Source organism: Piliocolobus tephrosceles, unplaced genomic scaffold (genome assembly GCF_002776525.5).
Source record: "Piliocolobus tephrosceles isolate RC106 unplaced genomic scaffold, ASM277652v3 unscaffolded_17802, whole genome shotgun sequence".
In the NCBI taxonomy this organism is placed as follows: Eukaryota; Metazoa; Chordata; class Mammalia; order Primates; family Cercopithecidae; genus Piliocolobus; species Piliocolobus tephrosceles.
The window spans coordinates 1-10,485 of NW_022299646.1; the positions used below are offsets into that span (position 1 = coordinate 1).

Here is a 10,485-nt window from a genome sequence, read left to right on the forward strand (position 1 = left end):
CTGTCGCCCAGGCTGGAGTGCAGTGGCGCAATCTCAGCTTACTGCAAGCTCCACCTCCCAGGTTCACGCCATTCTCCTGCCTCAGCCTTCCGAGTAGCTGGGACTACAGGTGCCCGCCGCCATGCCCGGCTAATTTTGTTTTTCTATTTTTAGTAGAGACAGGGTTTCACCATATTAGCCAGGATGGTCTCAAACTCCTGACCTCGTGATCTACCCGCCTTGGCCTCCCAAAGTGCTGGGATTACAGGCGTGAGCCTATTTTTTGAATGTCTTGTTCGTTATTTAGGTTGTGGATAATGGATCCGGAGCAAATGAATAGTATAGCTTTGAAGAAAGCATGGGTGCAGATGTGTAGAAATGCACCATGCCCGGCCAGTCATGTCATTTTGAAGTTCCTCACCCAGCTACTTGGGAGGCTGAGGCAGGGGAATCGTTTGAACCCCGGAGGCAGAGGTTGCAGTGAATGGAAATTGCGCCATTGCACTCCAGCCTGTGCAACAAGAAGAGGAGTGTGACCAACTTTATGTAGAGCTGTGCACTAAGGGAAAATAGTGTCCTGGAAGCTTCATGTCTACCCAGAACCTCTGAATGTGATCTTACTGGGAAATAGGGTCTTTGTAGATGGAATCAAGTTAAGGTGAGCTCATACTGGGTTGGGGTGTGTGCTAAATCCTATATGACTGGAGTCCTTATAGGAAGAGGGAAATTAAGACAGAGTCAGGTGCAGTAGCTCACACCTGTAATCCTAGCACTGTGGGAGGCTGAGGTGGGAGGATGGCTTGAGCCCAGGAGTTCAAGACCAGCCTGGCCAACATAATGACACCCCGTCTTTACAAAAGTAAAAGTTAAAAAAACTAGCCAGGGCCAGGCGCGGTGGCTCACGCCTGTAATCCCAGCACTTTGGGAGGCTGAGGTGGGCGGATCACCTGAGGTCAGGAGTTGAAGACCAACCTGGTCAATATGGCAAAACCCCATCACTACTAAAAATACAAAAATTAGCTGGGTGTGCGCCTGTAGTCCCAGCCACCTGGGAGGCTGAGGCAGGAGAACTGCTTGATCCTGGGAGGCAGTGGTTGCAGTGAACCAAGATCACACCACTACACTCTAGCCTGGGCAGTAGAGTGAGACTCTGTCTCAAAAAAAAAAAAAATCATAAGTGAAGGCTAAATTAGAAAGAGCACAACCGGGTGCGGTGGCTCAAGCCTGTAATCCTAGCACTTTGGGAGGCCAAGATGGGCGGATCATGAGGTCAGGAGATCAAGACCATCCTGGCTAACACGGTGAAACCCCGTCTCTACTAAAAATACAAAAACTAGCCGGGCGAGGTGGCGGGCGCCTGTAGTCCCAGCTACTCGGGAGGCTGAGGCAGGAGAATGGTGTAAACTCGGGAGGCGGAGCTTGCAGTGAGCTGAGATCGCACCACTGCACTCCAGCCTGGGCGACAGAGCGAGACTCTGTCTCAAAAAAAAAAAAGAAAGAGCACAAGAGGAAATAGACACAATAGAGAAAAAAAATTTTTTTTTGAGATGGAATCTTTCTCTGTAGCCTCCTTGTTCCGAAGTGCAGTAGTGTGATAAAACTTCACTGCAGCCTTGACCTCCTGGGCTCAAGTGAGCCTCCCACCTCAGCCTCCCGAGTAGCTGGGGTTACACCTGGCTAATTTTTGTATTTTTTGTAGAGATGGGAATCTCGCTGTGTTACCCAGGCTGGTCTCAAACTCCTGGTCTCAAGCAGTCCTCCCCACTCAGCCTCCCAAAGTGCTGGGATTACAGGTGTGAGCCACCATGTCTGGTCTAATTTTTTATTTTTTAGAGACCAGATCTCACTGTGTGGCACAGGCTGGAGTGCTGTGACACAGCCACCAACAATCTCCCAGGCTCAGGTGATCATCCCACCTCAGCCTCCAGGATAGTTGAATTTTTTTTTTTTTTTTGAGACGGAGTCTCACTGTCTCCCAGGCTGCAGTGCAGTGGTGTGATTTCAGCTCACTGCAAGCTCCGCCTCCCGGGTTCACGCCATTCTTCTGCCTCGGCCTCCCAAGTAGCTGGGACTACAGGCACCCGCCACCACGCCCGGCTAATGTTTTTTGTATTTTTAGTAGAGACGGGGTTTCACCGTGTTAGCCAGGATGGTCTCGATCTCCTGACCTCGTGATCTGCCTGTCTCGGCCTCTGAAAGTGCTGAGATTACAGGCGTGAGCCACTGCGCCTGGCCTTTTTTTTTTTTTTTTTTATAGATGGAGTCTCTGTCGCCAGGCTGGAGTGCAGTGGCACGATCTTGGCTCACTGCAACCTTTGCCTCCTGGATTCAAGCGATTCTCGTGCCTCAGCCTCCTGAATAGGCGGGATTACAGGCATGCACTACCGCACCCAGCTAATTTTTGTATTTTTAGTAGAGATGGGGTTTCACCATGTTGACCAGGATGGTGTCCATCTCCTGACCCTGTGATCCACCCGCCTTGGCCTTACAAAGTGCTGGGATTATAGGCGTGAGCCACAGTGCCCGGCCCGAAATTTTAATTTTTGTAGAGATAGTGTCTTGTTATGTTACCCAGGCCGGTCTCAAACACCTGACCTTAAGTAATCCTCCTGCCTCGGCCTCCCAAAGTGCTGGGATTACAAGGGTGAGCCACTGCACCTGGCCAACCTTTACAAAGGATTTGGGATCCAGATTTCACTCAACCAAAGAGAGAATTAGAGTCACTCCCAGCCCCTATAGCCAATGCTTGAGTGTGGAATCTCTGTCAATGAATTCATCCCAATTCAACGTTCAATTGCTTCCATCCTGCCCCACCGTTCCCCAGAGATCCCGTCCCAGACCAGCTTCTCAGTGTGGGTTCTATCAGTATCAGCGGGGAAGGTCTTGCAGTTCTTCGGGTGCACATGGTAGCCCCTCACCGCCCACACCCTGAAGCTCATCCTGTGCAACCTGCCAGTAGCTGACTCTGGATGCAGGTCTAGAAGCATCAAGAGCTGGTGGGCTGGATCCTGCGGAGGATCGGTGGTCTGCTGCACGACAGCAACCTAGGACAGGCTTTGCAGACAGGGGACCCCAGACTGGCCAGATGAGGAAAGAGGCTCCTTCTACAGGAAGGGGGTACAACAGGATTGGGAGTTCAAAGTCCTCAGAGACAGTGAAGTGTCCGCATTTGAACGCATTTCTCAGTTTCCCTGCCTGCCTTTCCTCTCTCTGGATGTCTATCCCACTCTGTCTGTGGGTCTCTGTTCCTCTCTGAGTCTCTGTCCTACTCTCTCTCTGGGTCCCTGTCCCCCACTCTCTGGGTCTCTGTCCTCTCTCCCTGGGACTCTCCCTCTCCTCTGGGTCGCTGTCTCCCCATCAGGTCCCTGTCCCACCTTCTTTCTGTGTGTCTGTCTCTTCCCTTCCCCCTGGGTCTGCGTCTCCTGGTCTCCGGCCTGGCATGGTGGGCGGGTGGGAACCGGGTCAGATGGTGCCCAGCGCTCCCTCCTCCTTTCCACACTGGCCGCGTCTCCTTTCCTTGACAACAGTAGGTGCTCTCTTCTGACAAGGAGCCCACGTTTCACCTGAGTCATCCCCAGGGCCTAAACCACTGCTCGGAGCTTTATGAAATCTCAAATTCTGTTTCTTTCCCTTGACTGAGCCAGGCTTGTGCGATCAGAGTCGAAAACTGCACTTTCTACAAATGGTGACTTTCATTTCTTCGGGGCATCGAATCCCTCCAGGGGCCCTCGGCCACCCCCAGTTAGGCCCTTTTGACTGTCATATTTCTCTCTCTTGAACTTTGGACTTAAAATGAACGGTCCAGGATGACAATTCCCGCGGGGCTGCAGCAGCGGAGGCTGGCCCAGGCCAGCTTCCTTCCTACCAGGAAGTGGCTTGAAGAACAATATGGAAATCTCGGTGGTGTGAGGGGAGCGAGACCAGGCAACTTCGCTTGCCGGGACTGGAATCTATGACACTCATTACATAAGGACCCCGATGGAAGGAGTCCCAGCTGAAGTCCGGGCCGGGCGGAGTGGCACACACCTGTAATCCCTGCTACTCGGGAGGCTGAGACAGGAGAATCGCTTGAACCCGGGAGGTGGAGGTTGCAGTGACTGAGATTATGCCACTGCACTCCAGCCTGGGAGGCAGAGAGAGACTCCATCTCAAAAATAAATAAATAAATAAACTAATTAATTAATTAAATGAAAACGCCGGGTGCAGTGGCTCACGCCTGTAATCCCAGCACTTTGAGAGGCCAAGGTGGGCAGATCACTTGAGGTCAAGAGTTTGAGACCAGCCTCACCAACATGGTGAAACCTCGTCTCTACGAAAAACACAAAAAATTAGCTGGGCATAATAATGGTGGTGCCTGTAACCCCAGCTACTCCGGAGGCTGAGGCAGGAGAATCGCTTGAGCCCAGGAGGTAGAGGTGGCAGTGAACCGAGATTGTGCCACTGCACTCCAGCCTGGGTGACAGAGCAAGACTCTCTCTCAAACAACAGCCAGGCGTGGAGGCTCACGCCTATAATCCCAGCACTTTGGGAGGCCGAGGTGGGTGGATCGCCTGAGGCTGGGAGTTCGAGACCAGCCTGACCAACATGGAGAAACTCCATCTCTACTAAAATTACAAAATTAGCCGGGTGTGATGGCGCATGCCCGTAATCCCAGGTACTCAGGAGGCTGAGGCAGGAGAATCACTTGAACCCAGGAGGCAGAGGTTGCAGTGAGCCGAGATTGTGCTATTGCACTCCAGCCTGGGCAACAAGAGTGAAACTCTGTCTCAAAACAGACAATCAATCAATCAAACAAACAAAAAAACTGGCCGGGCGCAGTGGCTGACACCTCTAATTCTAGCTCTTTGGGAGGCCGAGGCAGGTGGATCACGAGGTCAAGAGATCGAGATCATCCTGGCCAACATGGTGAAACCTCGTGTCTACAAAAGATACAAAAATTAGCCGGGCGTGGTGGCGCTTGTCTGTAGTCCCAGCTACTCGGGAGGCTGAGGCAGGCGAATCGCTTGAACCCCAGAGACGGAGGTTGCAGTGAGCCGAGACTGCGCCACTGTACTCGGGCCTGGTGACAGAGCGAGACTCCATCACAGGAAAAAAAAAAAGATAAATAAATAAATATTAAAAAGTTCATAAGGACCCGGATGGAAGGATTCCAGGTTTCAGCTCCTCTTCCTGAGACTCCAAACTGCCACCCTCCAGCCCCTTTTTTCTCAGACCTGGATGCCTAAGTCTATAGTCCCTGGTTCTCCTGTGACCCAGGTATCCGGATGTCCAGCCCACTGATTCCCCAGAACTTGGGTGTCACACTAGCACCAAACCTACCCCAGGACCCAAGAGTCCTTGTCCCAGATTTGAGGCCCAACAGATCTCATTCCTGCTGCTAAATGATGCCAGAAAACTACATCTCCCATGAGGATGTGAGTGTACTGTGTCACCTTATAAAAGCTCCCCTGTTATTGAGGTAGCTCTGAGAAATAGTTACACAATGCTCACACAAGTCAAGGGGTTGTAGAAGTCCTGCCCTTTCATTTTATTTCTATTATTTATTTATTTATTTATTTATTTATTTGAGACGGAGTCTTGCTCTGTTGCCCAGGCTGGAGTGCAGTGGCATGATCTCAGCTCACTGCAAGCTCCACCTCTTGTGTTCATGCCATTATCCTGCCTCAGCCTCCCGAGTATCTGGGGCTACAGGTGCCCGCCACTGCGCCTGGCTAATTTTATTCTTCTGTTTTTAGTAGAGACAGGGTTTCACCATGTTAGCCAGGATGGTCTCGATCTCCTGACCTCGTGATCCACCCACCTTGGCCTCCCAAGGTGCTGGGATTATAGGTGTGAGTCACCGCGCCCGGCTATTTTTATTTTATTTTTTAAATTAATTAATTATTTTTTTGAGGGGGAGTCTTATTTTACTGCTCTAATCTCTGCTCACTGCAACCTCCACCTCCTGGGTTCAAGTGATTCTTCTGCCTCAGCCCCCTTAGTAGCTGGGACTACAGATGTCCACCACCACATCCGGCTAGTTTTTGTACCTTTAGTAGAGACAAGATTTCACCATGTTGGCCAGGCTGGTCTCAAACTCCTGACCTCAGGCGATCCACCTGCCTCAGCCTCCGAAAGTGCTGGGATTACAGGCGTGAGCCATGGTGCCTGGCCTTATTTTATTTATTTATTTTTATTTTATTTTATTTATTTATTTATTTTTGAGACTTTTTGAGTCTTGCTCTGTTGCCCAGGCTGGAGTGCAATGGCTCGATCTCAGCTCACTGCAACCTCTGCCTCCTGGGTTTAAGCGATTCTCTTGCCTCAGCCTCCCGAGTAGCTGGGGTTACAGGCACCCACCACCACACCTGGTTAATTTTTGTATTTTGGGTAGAGATGGGTTTTCACCATGTTGGCCAGGCTAGTCTTGAATTCCTGACCTCAAGTGATCCACCTGCCTCAGCCTCCCAAAGTGCTGGAATTATAGGCGTGAGCCACCACTCCCAGCCAGTCTTGCCCTTTCAAAGAGCAGGGATAGTCCAGAATCCCTGGGGACACTTTAGCAGAGTAGAAAAGTGAGGCTCGGCTGGGCACAGTGGCTCAAGCCTGTAATCCCAGCACTTTGGGAGACCAAGGCAGGCAGATCACGAGGTCAAGAGATGGAGACCATCCTGGCCAACATGGTGAAACCCCATCTCTACTAAAATTACAAAATTAGCTGGGCGTGGTGGCACACGACTGTAACTGCAGCTACTCAGGAGGCTGAGGCAGGAGAATCGCTTGAACCCGGGAGGCGGAGTTTGCAGTGAGCCAAGATCACGCCACTGCACTCCAGCCTGGGTGCCAGAGCGAGACTCCATCTTAAAAAGAAAGAGAAGAGAGGAGAGGAGAAGAAGAGGCCCAGTGGGAAGCCAGGACCCTAGGACCACTTCCCCTAGTGCGGGGAAGTGTAAAGGGGATTGTATGGGGCAAGGGAGACGAAACAGATCCCATGTCTCCCCTCAGATGCTCACACATGCTCATTCTCATCCTCCTCTCAAACTCTTTATTATCTCAAGTAAGAAAAATAAAAAAATAAATAAGATAAATAACCTAATAAATAAAGAGGAGAAGTCATAGTAAGCAGCCTCTGGCTTCAGGAAGCGTAGCTGGGGCTTCTGCCCTGGGACGGTCCCACCATGCTCAGAGGGTCCGAGGAGCCCACATCGGGGGGCTGGGGGGCAAGGATTCCTGGCGGCTCTGGGGGTGCGGGGGGCAGGCCTGGTAGTGGCAGGAAGCGAGCTGGTCCTCCGGACGCAGGGTCCCGGTGTGGGGACTTGTTTCCCCGCAGGTGCAGTGGGAGGCCGTGGGCCTCGGACTGGTAAACATTGTATCCGTTCTCAAGAAGCAGCTCCCGGAAGCTGCAGGCCTCAGGGTCAAAGTGGAGCTAGGGAACAAAAACAGGATCAGAGACAGGGTCCCTCTATGTTTTCCTGCTGTAGGACCCAGGATCCAGGCCCCAGCCCTGCCTCCCTCAGACCCAGGGGTTCAGATCCCAGTCTCTCCTCCCTCAGACCCAGGAGTCCAGGCCCCTAGCGCCTCCTCCTTCAGACCTAGGGGTCCAGGACCCAGCCCCTCCTCCCTCAAACCCAGGGGTCCAGGCCCCCAGCGCCTCCTCCGTCAGACCCAGGAGTCCAGGGCCCCAGCCCCTCCTCCCTCAGACCCAGGAGTCCAGGCCCCCAGCGCCTCCTCCCTCAGACCCAGGAGTCCAGGCCCCCAGCCCCTCCTCCCTCAGACCCAGGAGTCCAGGCCCCCAGCCCCTCCTCCCTCAGACCCAGGAGTCCAGGCCCCCAGCGCCTCCTCCCTCAGACCCAGAGGCCCAGGCCCCAGTCTCTCCTCTAGGAAACAAAACAGCAAAGGCAGTTTTCATTTTTACCCCAGGCCTTCCAGTTCAGACTTCACAGAGAACATTCCAGCCCTTGGAGGAGCTGTCAATGTTCTCTAAGGCCAGGCGGGGGGTCTCCCTAGCACTCAAGGTCCTGGTCACTTTACTGGCCGTGGCTTCCCTGAGTGTCCCTGTGGCCAGCATGAGCCGTGCACACAGGGGCCGTGTGGGCAGGTGCAGGGGTTACTGAGTCATGAGACTTCCAATAACCCGAGTCTCAGGCCACTCCAGCATCCACACATCACATGATTGAGGTCAGTGGTGCCTCGGGCTGGGCCTCAGTTTCCTCATCTTGCAAACATTGATGTCAACAACTTCAACCTCCAAAGGTTGCAGTTGAGGGTGTGCAGAGCGAATAGAATCAAGTCTGGCTCCAGGGAGGGGGATAAGCAAGACCCCCCAGACTATGAGGACGACAGATAGGAGGAGCATGGTGGGTGGTGAGGGGGGTCCGGGAAACTCACCGATCCATACAGGGCCCCATCTGGCTTCTGGCACAGGAACCTGGAGGTCTTGACTCCCAAGATTTGAATAACTCCTGGCTTCAAGGCTTTCAGCTGCAGGAGACCTAAGGGGAGAAAGCGGTAAGGTAGTTAGAGGATCCCTCCCACCCAGCTCTGTCCCACCACTCAGCTCTGTCCCAGCCCCGGGAGTCCAAGCCCACAGCCCTCCTCCTCCCTCAGATCCAGGAGGAGTCCAGTCCGAAGCCCCTTCCTCCCTCAGACCCAGGAGGCCAGACCTCCAGCCTCCTCCTCCCACAGATCCAGGAGGAGTCCAGGCTGAAGCCCCGTCCTCCCTCAGATCCAGGAGTCCAGGCCTCCAGCTCCTCCTCCCTCAGACTCAAGATTCCAGACCCCCAGCCCCTCCTCCCTCACACCCAGACCCCAGCCCTTCCTCCCTCACACCCAGCCCCCCAGCCCCTCCTCCCTCACACCCAGACCCCAGCCCCTCCTCCCTCACACCCAGCCCCCCAGCCCCTCCTCCTTCAGATCCAGGGGTCCAGATCCCCAGCCCCCGCTCCTTCAGACCCAGGAGTCCAGGATCCCAGGCCCCTCCCTCAGACCTAGGAGTCCAGTACCCCAGCCCCTCCCCCAGACTCAGGAGTCCAGGCCCCCAGCCCCTCCTCCCTCAGACCCAGGCTCTGGCCCACACTCACTTTCGGGGCTCTGGTGAGCAGCGCCCCCCACCGTCCCATCCTCCCTGATCTCCAGGTGGGCTTCTGTCTGCTGGGCATCATCTGTGTAGAGGTACCGTTGCCGGACTTGGCCCCCGAATTGTAGGAGAGGACTGGAGTCAGGGATGGGGTGTGCCTGGCAGGCTCCCAGCAGAAGACCAGCCAGCACAGGAACCCACAGTCCTGAGTGCTCCAACCTGGTCTCGTCTGAGTCCATCAATGGCTCAGGTCCTCAGGTGATCTCCGGGGTGTGAGCTTGGAGAAGCTAGTGGTTTAGAATCGGTGCCAGATTCCGGCTGTCCAGGTGAGCAGATTCACAGATCGCTGCTCAGGTGGCCTGAGTGCCTGGGTCCTCTTTCGGCTGGATCCTCAGCAGACGGAACACTCCTGTGTTTTGGGATAGATGCAGAAGCTCCAGAATTTATACCCAGACAGTCCCGCCCAATCACCCTCCCTGCGCCTGACCCATGGCATTTGACCCACTTGGCAGGAGCCACAGAATTCCATCGTGGCAAGGGCAGTCTGAATGGATGATGTAACCTGGGGGTCCTTTCAATGGGGGGCTGGACTCCTGGGTCTAGGGGACCAGGGAGAGGAGGATGGGGTTAGCTGGGACCCAGGTGAAAGGGGCTGGGGGCCCAGATTCCTGAGTTTCAGAGAGAAGGATCTGGGGTCTCAAGTCCCTGAGTTGGAGGGAGGAGGGGTGCTGGGCTCCTGGAAAAACCACCTCTTGGAACATTTATGCAGATCACGCAGAAAAAGAGAAATTTCTGCGCCCCATCTGAACTTCTAAGTTTGGGGGGAGGGCGTGATCTGACACTGATGTTCCTTGATCCTCAGCAAGGCGGCAATTGCTGTGTGAAAGAAGTGACCACAGCGGAGACACAAGTGTCCTGCCGTGGAAGCCTCTCACCTGGCCGTGGGCCAACCTCAACCTCAGCTGTCCCTGCTCAGATGCTCACACTCTGGACATCCCAGCCTCCTCCTCCCTTATGCAATCCTGGTGTTTCTTTCACCAGACAAGCCATCCCAGGCCCAGGCAGGTGCTCCTAAAATAACCTGGGGGGAGGGGTGGCTGAGAGTCCCTGACTGGAGTTGGCAGCCAAGCCACACTCTGGAGTGGGCACCCAGAGGGAAGACAGGTTGGCTAATTTCCTGGAGCCCCTAAGGGTGCAAGATTAGGACTTCTAGGTCTCAGGGAGGAGGGCTGGGGTTCTGGACTCCTGGGTCTGAGGGAGGAGCGCCTGGAAAACTTGGACTTGTGGGTCTGAGGTAGGAGGGACTGGGGGTCTGGACTCCTGGGTCTGAGAGAGGAGGGGCTGGGGCCTGGACTCCTGGGCTGGGGGCCTGAACTCCTGGGTCTGAGGGAGGAGGGGTGGGGTCTGGACTCCTGGGTCTGAGGGAGGAGGGGCTGGGGGCCTGGACTCCT

At 54.4% G+C, this 10,485-nt stretch overlaps 1 protein-coding gene across 1 annotated transcript; it reads right to left on the reverse strand.

Annotated features, from left to right (window-relative positions):
- Positions 1–7,093: 7,093 nt before the first annotated feature.
- On the reverse strand, positions 7,094–9,273 carry FGF21 (fibroblast growth factor 21). Its single transcript, XM_023182362.1, has 3 exons — positions 9,039–9,273; positions 8,347–8,450; positions 7,094–7,384 (listed from the first exon to the last, which is right to left on the reverse strand). Exons 1-3 carry the CDS (start codon positions 9,271–9,273, stop codon positions 7,094–7,096), a joined length of 630 nt encoding a protein of 209 aa, XP_023038130.1.
- Between the last annotated feature and the right edge of the window lie 1,212 nt (positions 9,274–10,485).

What these genes read in the sequence shown, in the direction of transcription:
- FGF21 (XM_023182362.1), bottom strand. Translation starts at nt 9,273, where the DNA reads ATGGACTCAGACGAGACCAGGTTGGAGCACTCAGGACTGTGGGTTCCT. An exon ending in TGCTCACCAGAGCCCCGAAA is followed by an intron (nt 8,451 to 9,038) that starts GTGAGTGTGGGC and finishes TTCTCCCCTTAG; the next exon opens with GTCTCCTGCAGCTGAAAGCC. An exon ending in ATGGGGCCCTGTATGGATCG is followed by an intron (nt 7,385 to 8,346) that starts GTGAGTTTCCCG and finishes TTTGTTCCCTAG; the next exon opens with CTCCACTTTGACCCTGAGGC.